The sequence below is a fragment of the Pyxicephalus adspersus genome, chromosome 8 (genome assembly GCF_032062135.1).
Source record: "Pyxicephalus adspersus chromosome 8, UCB_Pads_2.0, whole genome shotgun sequence".
Taxonomy (NCBI): domain Eukaryota; kingdom Metazoa; phylum Chordata; class Amphibia; order Anura; family Pyxicephalidae; genus Pyxicephalus; species Pyxicephalus adspersus.
In genome coordinates, this window is record NC_092865.1 from 49,212,601 (window position 1) to 49,227,752 (window position 15,152).

The 15,152-nt window shown below is 39.5% G+C and overlaps 2 protein-coding genes across 3 annotated transcripts in view; one reads left to right on the top strand and one right to left on the bottom strand.

The window, feature by feature from the left end:
- ZXDC (ZXD family zinc finger C) overlaps positions 1 to 10,873 on the top strand; it is a 16,013-nt gene extending 5,140 nt beyond the window's left edge. The window contains exons 2-10 of one of the 2 annotated variants that reach the window (XM_072420525.1): positions 2,615 to 2,767; positions 4,122 to 4,200; positions 4,698 to 4,828; positions 5,287 to 5,451; positions 5,818 to 6,491; positions 7,561 to 7,645; positions 8,648 to 8,796; positions 9,314 to 9,415; positions 9,495 to 10,873. In XM_072420525.1, the coding sequence (XP_072276626.1) occupies positions 2,615 to 2,767; positions 4,122 to 4,200; positions 4,698 to 4,828; positions 5,287 to 5,451; positions 5,818 to 6,491; positions 7,561 to 7,645; positions 8,648 to 8,796; positions 9,314 to 9,415; positions 9,495 to 9,581 (1,625 nt within the window). In that variant the 3' untranslated portion in view covers positions 9,582 to 10,873. The remainder of the gene's footprint in view (positions 1 to 2,614; positions 2,768 to 4,121; positions 4,201 to 4,697; positions 4,829 to 5,286; positions 5,452 to 5,817; positions 6,492 to 7,560; positions 7,646 to 8,647; positions 8,797 to 9,313; positions 9,416 to 9,494) is intronic. The other variant, XM_072420526.1, reaches the window with a different exon arrangement.
- A 1,574-nt stretch (positions 10,874 to 12,447) lies between these two features.
- The window catches only part of CFAP100 (cilia and flagella associated protein 100), an 11,606-nt gene continuing 8,901 nt past the window's right edge, over positions 12,448 to 15,152 (bottom strand). Inside the window, exons 15-16 of the mRNA XM_072420527.1 lie at positions 14,201 to 14,294; positions 12,448 to 12,647 (exon numbers count right to left, since the gene is read on the bottom strand). Coding sequence (XP_072276628.1) covers positions 12,534 to 12,647; positions 14,201 to 14,294 — 208 coding nt within the window. The 3' untranslated portion in view covers positions 12,448 to 12,533. The remainder of the gene's footprint in view (positions 12,648 to 14,200; positions 14,295 to 15,152) is intronic.

Sequence of the window (15,152 nt, forward strand, 5' to 3'; positions counted from 1 at the left end):
GGAATATGCAGTCCAGTTTTGGGCACCAGTTCACAAAAAGGACATTGTGGAATTGGAGCGAGTGCAGAGAAGGGAAACTAAACTAATAAAAGGAATGAAGGAACTCAGCTATGAGGAGAGATTAGCTGAACTGAATCTATTCTCCCTTGAGAAGAGATGTTTAAGGGGGGATATGATCACTCTGTATAAATATATAAACAGTCCATATAGAGAACTCTTCCCCATTATTCATTTTGAGAGCATTACAAAGAACAAGAGGGCACTCTTTGCGTCTGGAGGAAAAGAAGTTTAAGCTCCAGGTAAGGAAGGGATTTTTCACTGTAAGATCTGTGAAAATGTGGGATCGGCGCCCTGAGGAATTAGTTTCGGCAACTACTATAGATTGCTTTAAAAAAAAAAAAAAAAAGCTGGATGTTTTTCTAGAAGCACAGAATATAACTGGGGATTAAGGCGTTAAAGTAAAGATTGCAGAGACGGTTGATCCAGGGAATATCTGATTGCCTCATGGAATCAGGAAGGAATTTTTTTCCCCCTGTTGAAGCAAATTGTACCAGGGTTTTTTTTTTGCCTTCCTCTGGACCAACTATGTTTTATAGGGTTTTATATCTGGGATATGTTTATTTCCCTAGTGGTTGAACTTGATGGACTTATTTCTTTTTTCAACCCAACCTACTATGTAACTTAAATCCATATTCTCATTTTCCTGCTAGGGATTAAAGCCAGGAAATCGGTGCAGCACAGCATGCAACTGATTGTTAACGTTAATAAAGCAACATGTTAATGACTTGCATGAAAGGTAAAATTTCTGATCACAAGCAAGCCTAAAAAAAAGTGAAATGACTCAAAAAATTCTGTGTATGTGTATTCATAAATGAACTCTGTATATTATAGAGTTATATAAAGGAAAGCTAATAGACCTATTTTTAAAGCAGCTGCAAGAAATAACCTCCACCATAATGAAAACAAAAATCTGTAACACTTCTAAAGCTACGTACACACTTCCAATTATTGGTAGACGAACGATCCTGCACGATATCTGCGAACGATCGTATAGCACCGATCCTGTACATACAGATAACGACACGATCGTTCGCAGATATTGTACACACGATAGATGCGATCGTTTGAACGATACAGGAAGTGAGCGAACGTTCGTTCACCGTGCATGCTCAGACCATGGACGATCAATGAACGACCGTACACACGATAGATGGTCAACCATCGTCGTCCAATCCGATCCGCCGGTCCGGTCGTTTATTTCCAACGACTATCCTCGTTCGTCGGCGTCGTTGGTTACTTTTTTTACGAACGATTTTTGCCCAATCGTTCGTCGTTCGTTCGTCGTTCATTTCCAACAATAAAAATTGGAAGTGTGTTCGCAGCTTAAGGGCATTGGTGTTCCCATTACAATTGTGTATTGTGCTTTGATTGCACTTTAGCACTTGAAACAAGCAAAACTACATTCATTCTAATGGAAATTGTCACATGATTATGACAGGTCACGTGACACGACTTTCCTGTCTAGAACAAGCCTCAGGCCAAGAGAAGGTCCATGATATGCTCACCTTTTTGGATAATTAAAAGCTAGTAAAAACTTCCTGGTTGTGCAAATACCATCCGATTTGACTTAACAGATTTGAAGTGGAACTAAAGATCGCTTTGTACAAATGCTTCATCAGGCAGGTCATTATTGAAGTAAAGGGACAGGCTATGTCCCTTGTGTAGTATTGTCTTATCTGCCTGATCACTCCGGGTTTCTGGCCACAAAGTTGAGCTGCTCATGCACATTGTCCACTTTGGTTTGCCAGGGAAATCCGGCAATCCCCACTTTCTTAGAGTGTGCCAGGGATAAATGCATTCCTGTGGGAGTTTTCATCCCAACGTAGCCAATGAAGATGGACAAAGATAGTCTCCAAGAAGGAAAAAGATGGCAGTGCCCTGCAATAGAATGTGGATTGAAGCCGATTTAGTTCCACTTTAAATAATAGTTATATAATTTGAAAAATATTCTGTGTGGAGAGGATCAAACTGTTTGAAATTTGGTCCACAGGTCACGTTCACATGACCAGAGCCATTGCCAATTTTGTGCTCAATCAACCAGTCCGTTCTGTGATCGGAAGCCCAAAAAAAGAGCACTCGATATTCTGCCCTTCTGATTTTGGGTTGGGGATGGTGTATATTACCGGGCAGATGGGGGTTCCTATTTACATTTGCTTGTTCATTTGTGCATATGACTTCTATGCTGTCAATGTTTAACAACATGTCTGAACTGTTCAACCCAAAATAGTTCTCTTCTAATTGGTCCACTGTTAAATTTACTTGAAATGGGAAATAAGATTCTGCCCCATGCTTACTGGACCTTAATGACATATTTTACCAACACTATTTAGGTAATGATCAGAACAATTCTGCAGATTTTACGTCAATCCAGAAAGTCAGAGAAGTATCCAGAAAGTATCCTTATCTGCATACTTGTTATTGATTGATGATTGATGGCAGGGGGTTGGCTTCACAACCAGAAAGCATTTGTAGAATGGGGAGGCTGCAATGACAATGATTTCCAGCTGTGTTTATATTTATAATAAAATAAAAGAAACCTTTTTGTTTCCTTTAGGTTGTGACAAGACATTTATTACAGTGACTGCCTTGTTCTCCCATCACAGAGCTCATGTCCGGGAACCGGAACAGTTTGTTTGCTCTTTCCCTGGCTGCAACAAGCAGTATGATAAAGCCTGTCGCCTGAAAATACACCTCCGGAGCCACACAGGTCTGTTCTGTAGAAGCTGTAGGTTTGCATTGTGCATTTGCTGAGTGCCCTGTCCCTACATGTGATGTAGTCAAGCCAGCAGCACTGTTGTATGCACGAATAGAGAAGGAGGGAGTCCTGTAGTCCAGCTGACAATTTTGCTTGGATTTTCAGTGCAACAGAAGCACTGCTGTCTGCTAAAATAGGAAGTTAGGAGCTCACTGGATTTCTGGTAGACCAACAGATTTTTGAAAAAAAATTGCATGCATTCCAATGTAGTACATGATTTTTATTAGGCACTAATATACACTTTGAAGGGAAACTATAATTTATTTTAGTTATTTACATTTGTATAATATTTACCTTGAAATGTCATATTTTTGTGTGCTGGCTGAAACATTTAAACAAATTCTTTTACATTTATAGACCAGTTTTACTTCTCCCTGTAGTGGCATTTGGATTAGTACATAGGATTAGTTTTAGCCATTAAGGACAACAACAACAGCTGATAGATCTGCATACACACAGAGAAGGCATCATCCTTCAGTCATACCTCACTGGTAGATTTGCAGTGGGCCAGGACACAGAGGTTGCATATTTAGTAAGCAAATATGACTTCCCTCATGTAGATATAATAGAACCTTCTTCAGCTCCTGTTTGTCACCCACACCCAGGCCCACTGAGTGGGTTACTTCCCTCCTTGACCTTCCCTTACATGACCCTTCCACTGCACTTCCCCTGGTCTCATTTTTGGCTTGCTGTCTAGACACCTTGCCAGCTCCTGGCCATTAAGTATTACGGTAATGAGCCCAATGTTCAGAATACCCATGTAGTACAGTTCATAGAACAGTGGTCGCCAACCTTTTTGATTCCGCGCACCACTAAAATCCCTGGCTCCTGAATGCGCATGCGCGGGGAGCCGGGTGTCACTCAAAGGGGGGAGAAACCTCCCCCAGAGTGATGTCATTACCATAACCCTGCCCACTCTCCCATTGCTGATCGAAGCCTGCAATGGGAGAGTGGGCAAGTTATGTTCAGGGACACAACCCACCCACTTCCCTGAGCCTGGGAATTGCACGGGGGACATAGTCCGCAGCTCCTGCCGGTGCGTCCTCCCAGTGGGGTCCTTCTCCTGACCCCGCTCGAGGGTGCACCGGCCAGAGCTGCGGACCCCCAAAATTTTCTCGCGGACCACCGGTTGGCAACCGCTGTCATAGAACCTCGAAGCAACAAAAGGAGGCCAGCTAATATTTGCTAGATGGATAGAAACGAATAGAAAGGTACAGATAATGTAGACGTCCTTTTTTACAATTTTATTTCCCAGGCTGATGGATATTTTTTCCAATGATGTCTGATTTCACTACTTGCCTTATAGGTGAGAGACCTTTTATTTGTGACTTTGAAAGCTGTGGCGTCTCCTTCACAAGCATGTCAAAGCTGCTAAGGCATAAAAGGTATGAATTCTGTATTGTCAATAATATGGCTTTGTAATACATGTAGCATTAGTGTTTTTAGATACTGGATACTAGTATACTGGTTACTTTTTAGGTATTACTTATTTAACAACCTGTTTACCGACTGCCCTCACTTATGACTGGCTCTGTAATGATTTATGACAAAAACTGCAGTGTACAGCCATGCAAAGTCTCCTTTAGTCTTCTGAGATCTTCCTTCCTGTGTCAGATAACTTGTCACTGAAACGTTGCACTGCAGACTGGCTTGTTACTATGCTCCTTGCCTAATCACCAGGTTGTTGTTAGGTAAGGAGCATCTGTACTGAAAAGTTGTCCAAGTCCTGATGAAAATCCTATTATGTGAGTGAGCCTGATACACAAGTTCGTACAGAGTAACAAACAATGTTCTAAAAAATTCTGGAGTAGTTAGTCATTTTCAAACTAGTGAACTTTTTCAGTAGGTGATGATCCTGACATTATACAGTTTTTTGTGCAAGGAAACATGAAGATGATCGCCGTTACCCGTGTCCATTTGAAGGCTGTGGAAAGTCATTCACTAGAGCAGAACACTTGAACGGTCACAAGATTACTCATCTGGGAACTAAACCCTTTGAGTGCCCTGTAGAGGGTAAGCCAATCACAAAAATATTAATTTGGCCTATTTCAAGAACTGTATGATATGTATACAAGTGTATGCTGGGCGAGGTTGGTTCATATGAGGTTGCCTAATGATTTTAATTTTAAATCCTATGGGTATCTTCTGGACACCATTGGATCTGTTTATAGATGTTTTTACACAAGATTCCCATAGCTTTCACTCAAGTTCCACTGTTTTGCTGAGTAAAGTTGGGGGAAAAACATGTAAATCATTAATGAAATGTGCGTGAAAACATTTAAAAATAGACCCGATAGTGTCCAAAGAGAATTCAAAGCTCTGAAAAAAAAATGGTTTAAATCTTTATGATCTCTCCCTATGCTAATTTTCATTTATGTTGCCTATTTTGATGCAATACAACACAGTTTGACGTTCAATGAGGGTCTTGCATACATAGACATTATATAAGTCAATTTGTCCTTCTCCCTCAGGATGTGGAGCCAAATTCTCTGCTCGTAGCAGTCTGTACATACATTCAAAAAAGCACCTTCAGGATGTGGATGCCTCAAAGGCTCGATGTTCTGTGTCCAGCTGCAGCAAGATATTCACATCCAAGCAGAGCCTGAAGTCCCATATGGTTAAACAGCACGGCCGAGGTGAGCATTGTGATCTGCGTGACTCACGGTGGCTGCTAAATTCTGATCTTATTTGTGGTGAAATTTTATATAAAGCAACTTTTTTCTTTACCTTTCTTCTTATATCAAAAAGGACCCATACCTAGATTAGCTAAATATGTAACATTCAATGTAAACCTAACACAACGTTTACAATATTATATCTTTGGCATATTTTTAATAGTAGCTGTATTACTGGTACATGTAATTTAAAAGGTGTGCTAGAATTCAGCTCTATGGGAATGCCAGACCTGCTTGAAGTAGGCAAAATGCAGGTCAAATGCGCTTATATAACTGATGCATTTAAACCCACCTTTGTTTGCTAATACATTCTCTTTTGCCTCTTAGACCTAGAAGCCTCCAGCTCTCTCACTCCCAGCAGTGAACTCACAAGCTCAGGACAAAGTGACCTCAGTAATTTGGACATATCGTCCCTCTTCACCAATGTGTCCTCGAATGGTTCTGGAATCTCAGCTGACCTGACCCTTGTTAACTCTGGAATACTAACCATCGATGTGTCTTCTGTGCGATCGACACTAGGAGGTGACCTATCTGCCAATAATAACTCTTTGGTACATCCTGTGGACCCCTTGGTGCTAGTGTCCAACAATGAGAACCACGGTGGTTTGGACAGCTCCCTCTTGCTAGGTGCAGCAGCCTCCATCCTCCAGCAGGGAAACCTGAATTTGGATGATGTACAGACTGTGAATGCAGAGGCCCTGGGCTCCCTGGCTTCCTTATCTATGAGAAGCTCTAACCAGGATTTGAACGCACTTACCTCCACGAACAGTCTGACTATAGATTCATCCAGCCTGACACCTTCTGTTAGCCTGGGGTCCAGTGGCACCATGCCAGAATTGCTGACACATTCCAAAGCTGAGGGAGGCCTTCTTCATAGCTCAGAGGATGTAGACCAACAAGAAGGTGGTAAAGTAGTAACGCAGTTTGTGTTCTCCAACCCAGCGGGCAGCTACAGTGCACAGAAAGAAGTGGAATTCAATGTTGCTGGAAATTCAGTTTTGGTAAGAGTTTGTATTATCTGTGTTAAAGGCAAATCTACCAGGACTTTATGAAAGCTGCCATTGTTAAACTCCTATATTTAAAAACAAAAAAAAATACCTGATATTACAGTTTCAGTAGTTTTAGGTGTGCAACTGTGTGGCAGCTAGCTTGCATTTCATACAGATGTTCCAGAGCCTCATTCTGGATCAGTGATTCAGAAGATTTTAAGGGGCAATCAGGCCAGCAACCAGGCAAGCTGTATTTTTTAAACTGGGTCAGAAAAAGCAGCAAATAAATTCTCTTATAGACAAGGTCTGCTTTAAATCCGAGCTTAAAAATTCGAACAGCTAGATTCTTTATTGCAAAAGAAACAGGTGATGTCTTTTCTATAAAGTAATGCCTGTTCATGTTATAATATGATTGGCCAGGCCATAATGAAAAACCGTATACTTTAGGGCATAACATTGACTGCACATGGCGGCGGACATATTTGGCTTATCCTGAAGTGTGCCAGGTGATAGCCTTCAGCCAATATGGTTCTGTTAGTGAAGACATTAGACACCATCTGTACTGGTGTTCTTGATCATCTTTTGCAGGGTAGCTCATGCTAAATGTATATTTTTAGTAGCTGCCAAATTACTTTATTAGTGTTACTGACATAAGAAAATGGAGCATTTGTTCTGGCATTCAGAGGAAAGTGGTGGTCATGTGATCTTTGCTGTGCTCTAGGCTTCCCATGGCTGGTCTTTACCTTCAACACATAACAAAGCGCCTAACCCTTCACAATGACTTATTTTCCCTTTAATCTGTTGTCATATTGCCAAGTGACCTAGTCCTTTAGATATGCCCAGCGGCGAAGGGATTCTGGAGCAGCAATTTCTCTAGAAGTGTTAAAATAATATAGGCTATTCTCTTATCCTTTATCTGTTATCACAGCTTTGTTAAACTTCAAGCATAGATCAAAAAGTCAGTCTGTGGTGCATAACAAAAAATTTGTTTTTCTGAATATTTTGTATCATGGAGTTTTTGAGACTCTGGAACTGTAAAATTGAAGTGTCAATATTTAAGGCACCTTATTTCTCTCTTCAGCAGGACAGTGGTGGATCAGCCAGGACAGACTACAGAGCCATTCAGCTGGTGAAGAGCAAAAAGAAAGGCTCTGGTAGTAGTTCAGGTGAGCAATACTCCCATCATTGTTTATACACATCATTAGTGAACACTTCATAGATATCCCAGACTTAGTCCAATCCAGAAGTCGGTGGGCTGGATTAAAGCAGACCTAGAATGAATTATTGAAAGAGCAGACCAAAATGGAAAAGGTTAAAATTTCTCTTTTGAAGGAATGCCCTGCTTCTGGTCAGCTGACTGGTGTGGAGTCTTTCCTCCTGTGATCCCTGTCATAGCCTCTTTGTCAACTTCAGTGGGATTCTAGTCTGCTAAACAATCTCCTAATGTCAGTCCTTGAATGTTTTTTTTTTTTTATTTAATTTTTTTTTTGTCCTCTCTTAGAGTGCAACACAATGTCATTGTTAACATAACTAGGATGTTTAAACATAAGGTTGGTCCATAAGTTTTACTTTTGTAGGCAAATAGCATGCCCATTTCACTGGGCCAGTCACACCCTGTGGCTCATTTGTAATGCTGTTGGCAGACATAGGTAATTTATTTTCTTTGCCATCACATAGAGCATTTATATTTCATGTTCCGATTTTTAACACCCTCTGCTTAGTTAGATCTACGGCATTTGATTCAGCAAAGCATTATTACTTCTAATTTGAGAGATCTGACTCAGCAGGGTGCTGCTGTGCATAGAGACTTCTGATTCTACACAGAAATCATGGATCAAACAAAACTGTAAAAATTTGTCCGCACTTTGCTTTGATGAATCTGGAATATATTTATCTGATTTAACCTGAAAGTTCAGTTGAGTATTTGAGATTTTGCATTGTTAGAAGTGCCTGCGGTTTGAACCTCAGATGCTCTGTTCTATGACTGATCTAGTCTAACTGACTTAAATATTTTGGTGTGCAGCTTCTGTTGTTTTCTTTTTGTCACAGTGTGTTTATTGCTACGTATTTGCAGCCATGTTGAGTACTAGACACATTTTCACAATATTTATTTTGTAATAACCAATTTTCCTTCTAATATTGTGACTTTTTTTGTTTGTAAATGTTAGGCACTTCACCTACTCAGAAGAAAAATAAAAGTATAAAGCAAATGTCGCCGGCTGGTAACCGGTTAGGGAACAGTGTTATGCCAAACGGTGGATTAACGTTACGGGACCCGGCCACGGGAGCACAATATGTACAGATTCAGCTCCTTCAGGTGGGACTACTGTCACTTAACTACTGTCACTCCATCCTAAGATTTTACCACACATGGGGGGAGGCAGCTGTTCATTCTTAGTATCATGACCTTGTTATACTCTTGTATTAGAGTTCCTTAACCATGTAACCAAGAGGGTCAGTGTCAGATGTCTCAAAGCTGACGTTTTATTATGCTTATATTTGCCTTCCCTGGATTGTTCTGCATCAAACCACTCCATCCCATCAACATGCTAATAACATTTTCTTTGATTATTGATCAGATATAGTACAAATCCTTTATTAAATTAGCCCAAAAATGGAGCAAATAAATTTAAAAACCGTATCTTTTCTTTGCTCTGGTAAACAGGGTAATTTATTTCCCTCTTTCCCAGCAGTTTTCTCCCCCAGCACTTTGTTTAGAAATAGATAGCCCTAGGTACTCCCCAACCTACTTGATAAGTAATAATCAGTGCAACTGGCTGACTTGAGCAATAACACGTGTGATGAATAACTCAGAATGTCTTCCTTGTCTGTAGGACGATCCTCCCGTGGATGGTGACCTGCCTTTTCAACTAAGCGCTCAGTCTCCAGCAGCTCATTCTCAGCTTACTGTTGATCTCCCTGTGCACATCCTGCAGGTATTGTGATTTCTGTTACTTTGGCATTTTACTGTGAAGATGTATTTGCATTTTTTTTCATGGGTTGTTTTTGTCCTAGGAACCTCACGTCTCTGCAGAGGATGATGCTGCCTCCGACAATTCACAGTTTACAGGAAGCACAATAAACCTGCAGGACCTTGAGTGAACAACGGACCCCCCATAGGAAACTAAAGTGTTACACAGTGTCTAATGCTGCGGTCACACCTTCTTCCTTTCCTTCCTCCTTTAACCACAGGAGTATTCTGAAGCAGAGAGAACTGCACCCCTCTTTGGAAAGTGTTTACTTTGCACTATGTATTGTTCTTTAGACTTATTCATGATAGTGCACAAAAAGCTGCTTTCCCCTAATCAGTATCTGCTAAATCCAGAGGAGTTGGTGTATCGGTATGGAATTTTTTGCCTGTTTTTATATTCTACTATTAGTGGCTGGCACAAAAGAAAACTATTTGGAAATTTAAAGTTAAAGGCAGCATATTCATTCCTTGTTGGCAAGCTAAGATACTTACATGGAAATGGCAACTACTGCATTTTTAATGCAGAATAAAATTCCCCTGTAAATTTTGCACCTGTTAAGAAACAATGTACTTATATTGTTTCTATACTATTGAGGTTCTCAAGCTATGTGATCCAAATATTTAAGCAGGTGATAATTCTCATGCTTGGTGTCTGTATGATTTCTGGCATCTTGCCATGGTAGCACTTTCGGAACGCCTTGCTGAACTGAGGTGCTTTTTGTTATGTTAGTTTTCAGAATATTATTTTATTGGAGATCCATACACAGGGTTTGTTAGTGATGTCCATTGTGTGTGAGGGAAGAAGGTGGCATAGTGAAACTGCAACCGTTTTGGAAGGAGCAGGTGTAATGCTGCCTATATTATCATCATCCATTTAAATACTGCTGTTGCTTATTGACTTTATAGCAGATATCTGTAGTACTGCAGAAGTGCTATTTGTTGTTTATTGGATGGAAGATGGGATAGTTTTATTCCTCTTTGAGGAGGAAGTAAAGTCTATATGTTTAATGGCCGAATATGACCACATGCACAGTTATCAAAGCATTAATGAACACTTGTAATGTTACTTTGTGTAACATTAAAAATATGTCCCTGTTGCAGATTTTCTTTACCTTGCTTTGGTGAAACCATTGTCACCAGGGTTAAAATGCAGTGTAAATTCTTCCTAACAGAGCCTTGAAAAACAGCAGATGTTTTATTTAAGTGGACATACTTTAATTTTCATATGTTCAAAAGTTAAAAACTATTGGTAGCTTTCAATGGGTGATTGTGTGCAGAAAGTATTGTTGTTTAATACTTAAAGCTGAGTTAGAAAGTTTGTTTAGTTTAATTTACTGCAGCCTTGATGTTTGTTTAACCCCCCTAGCGGTAATCCTGTGTGTGACTCGGGGTCGCTTTTAACTAGAAAAAAAAAATAAATAAACGACGGCCCCGGCAGGTCCTGGGGGCACGTCCTGCTCCTCTGATCTCCACCCACACAATGCAGCGACGATCTCTGCGGTTTCCCGGTGACGTCGGTGCGGGCGGATCAGCGGGAAATACAAAGAAATATTCATATAAAAAAATATATATATATATATATATATTATATGCTACTTACTATACAGTTACATTACATGTTGATATATTTTTTTAAACAGATTTTTGTGTTTTGTTATTTAAAGTTTATTAAATTTATTAAATATCAGTGAGTTATGCCTAAGAACTACAGCCCACAATGAAAAATAAATTTCCATGCAAAAAATTGTACCGCTTTTTGCATGGAAATTTGAAAGGAATTAGACCGCTAGGGGAGAGGTTAAGGTTATTTGCCTAAAGTACAGTGACCAGCAAGGAATGCATATTGCTAGATTTATCAGGGTTGTCCTCCTTGCTTCGATATGCTGATTATCTTGTGATGCTGTACTTGGCTTCCGTTACCAGGATATACTTAACTATTGGAACAGTCATTAAGACCTCTCTTAGCATTGGAAGTCTCTTTAGCGATGGTGAACCAACCTCTGGAATACAAGTGGTCAGCTGTGAATCCGACACTTTTGCACCCCGTCCCACGTTATGGTGTCATCCTTTTATAGCCGACTGCGGACATTGCTGAGCATCTGCCGCTCACCACCTTAAATTATCTGATTTTATTTGTGTATATTGCAGGATTGTTATTTTTCCTTGTTGTACAGGTGAATATTTATATACTGTACTTCCAGTAGGCTGCAGAGGTTATTTGTTATTCTTTCCTCCTCCACCATTCTGTATATAGTTTTTTTTTTTTTTTTCTTTTTTTTTTAATTAGAAAAGTTTGGTGGATGCAAACGGTATTAAATATCTTTTTTTTTTTTTGCTTTGTGATTGGTTTTATTTTATAATTAAAACCTTTATTGCATTATTTTAAAGTAAGCCTTTCCTGAGACAGGTATGACATATATATTACATGCTCGACTATAACCATTCTGCTGGCAAAAATGTTAGTCTCCTGCACTTTGTGGCATTGAAATGATTTAAACCAGCTCCTATAGCTTGTTTTAGATGTGTACTGCAAATTATTCTTTCAGGGAAAGGTTTTTTTGGCCTGAACAATTTCCAATACAGGGCAGCAATATTTGACTATTATGGCTTCCCTAAATAAATAGTGCATGTGTTACACTGCACTCCTAAGATGAACTGTGTGAAAGGTTTGGCGATAAATGCTGTACAAGATCTCACAATAAAGAGGCCTGCAATTAGGAGAAAGGTAAGTAAACAGCCAGATAAACAACATTTAAGGAGATGAGATTGGTATTCCTTAAAGCACACCAAAGGTAAAATTGCCTTTAGTGGGGAACGTAACATAAAACAATGTAAAATATGTGAGCAGGTGCAAGGTCTATACAAAGATATATTGTCTCATCTGAAATTAAGGATCCTTGCCTACCTACAATATTCACCTTTTCAATACAAGCGAACCCTGGCTCTAATTACGATATCCACAGTTCACAGTGAAGAAAATAATGGCATCTCCTACTGCCAGGTACAGTTACTGCAATAATTTATTTGGGTTTGACCTGCGTTTTGATCAGTTTACAGTACAGCTGGCAAAATGCACTTCATTACTAAGTGAAGAATAACAAGGCTTCCTCCTTCTCCTTGTCGATTTTGTCTTGATCCTTGTCTGTTTTAAGCTTCAGTGCAGGTGGGTCAGAGCGGGTCATCAGTTTTCTGCCAGTCTGTAGAAGAAAATTAAATCATCAATCGTGTTTTATTTTTTCTGGTGCGAGTGAGTCTGAGTTTCTTTTCTGTCTCTCATGCATTTTAAATGAATGTGATCTTTTCAGTGCTTTTAGATGTAGCAAAGAAGAAAAACTGAAATAATTCTAAAAGAAAAAGGACAATTTTTTGTGTTTGTGTATAGTTTATATTTTATTTTTTTTAACGAAGGGTGTATTTAATAAGCAGATGTTGCTGCCAATAAATGTTTGCGTGTTGCTGCTACTACAAAGAAAAGTACATTGCCTTCATAGGAAGCTACAGAGTTGCTTGATAAATGTTTTTGCATTTCCCCAGCCTTGGGCCATGGAAAAAGTCAGTGAGAGTTCAAAAAGTGAGTGTGTGCAAAAAAAAAAAAAAAAAAAATATATATATATATATATATATATATATATATATATATATATATATATATATGTATTCTGGAGCCCTATAAAATTCTTTTTTTTTTTTAATGGAGCAGGGATATCTGTGATTGGAGGAAAGCTCTCTCCCAATTAAAAAGGGCTTTCTGCTCTATTTGTCATACAAAACCCCATAGAATTTAAAATGTTGCCTAATTTATTGAATGGATTAGGCTGCTGAATGAATAGCACATAGCATGGACGGAAATGTATTTATATAGTGCTATCAGATAATAGTGCTTTGTGGAATCCAGTCACAATTCAATGTCCCTGCCAACGCAGTCCAAGGCCAATTGCTGTGGAAGTCCACTTACATACCAGTATATTTTTAGGATGCTGGGAGAATGTCAACAAACTCCATGCAAATAGTGTTTTCAGATTTGAACCTGGAACCCCCAGTGCTACAAGACTTAGAGGGCTAGCCTCCCATATATTTCACTCTTCCTTACTAAAAGCTCCCTAAGGCTGGGTCTACACGGACGATTTTAAAAACGCATGTAAACGTTCCTATTGTGTTTATATGCACTTTTATTAGCAATTCAAAGCTTGCCATTAAAATGCTGGAAAACACCTATGACACGTTTTCCTGGGTATTTACTTATTTTCCATATTAAGTGCTCAAAAAAGCGGTAAACCGTCCTATTGAAATCAATGGAAGCGTTTACCCGCGTTTTTGGGTGTTTTCCAGCTTTACCCAGCGTTTTAATTTTTTAAACGTTGCAAGCAACATTTAGGATAAAACGCCTAAACGTGCCTCAAGGAAACGTCCTGGTGGCCCATTGGAATGCATGGGGATTTCAAACAAGGGCTTTAAAAGCCTCAGGTTAAACCCTGGGAAAACAGTCTGTGTAGACTAAGCCTAAATGCTATCAGATATGGTTTGCATCTTCATTAAAGTCGACCCTGTGTGTTATTAATAGAAAAAATTTCTATTAAGTGCAATCCTCTACTCTTAAAATCTACCTAGTTTATTTTGCATATTTAATGAGAATATTGGGCACTTGAAAAGTTTTGAAAATTATTGGAAATGTGTGATAAGTGCTTGAAAACCAGCATTTGCTGTTTGATAGATGACCCCCCCCCACCTCATACTATATAAAGATCCTTACTGTTTTCTTAGGGTCGGCTTGTGCTCTCTCCAGAGCCCGACGTAGCCTCTCCTCCTGGTGTAGCTTCTGCTGTTTAATTTTCTCCTCTCTCAGTCTGGGGAACAAAAAGAGGAGCCAAAGTTAGATTTTTAGGGCTCAGGTCCAGCCGTAACCCTCTAGTAGAAAATCTTCAGGTTTGATGTTGAATTTTAAATTCTACAACCAGAAAAAAAAACATTTGATTTATAGCCATCCTAATTACCCAAATTCAGTCATGTGCCATGCCCTGGGCCAAAATACTCCGGGACTGGAATAGGGAGGTGTAATTTCAGATGCCTATTTTGCTGCCAGGTGCTGTGGACAATTCTTTTTAGCTTGCCCATCACCAGGGACTTTGAAAAATCTGAAAACTCTGGTAATAATATGTTGATGTCCGGTCATTGATAGGCACAGACTCCTGAAAGAGGTGCTGTGGAGGGTCACATGATAGTGGCCTTGGGTGAAGTCAGTTTTGGTGCTTACTAGATTTACAGGATATCCACTGGTAGCTTCACATGTTTTGCAGAGGTTTACTGCATATATTATATGATAGTTTGCAAGTGAGAGAATGAACATATATTCTTCAGATGCTTAGGTTGCCCCTCAAAATGTAAGTCTTCTACTTATACAAAGTGGATAGAATTTCTAAATCCTCAATTGCATTCCTGGCTGTGATAAAGCAATGAAATGTAAAGTTTTTGTGGTTTCCAGATGCTGAATTGTGCAGTATTTGCACAGGAAACTCAACTAATTAGATTTAAAGACTTGTGTTGAGGGGCTAGCAGTCTCAGGAAATGTTGGTTCATACAGGACAAACATACCCGTCGAACGCTGAATACCTTTAGTATGAGCTTTAACCTGATTATACCTGCAAGCAGAATGGTTTGGAAACCACACCACATTTGTGGAGTGAACACCTCTCCCCCCCCCCCCC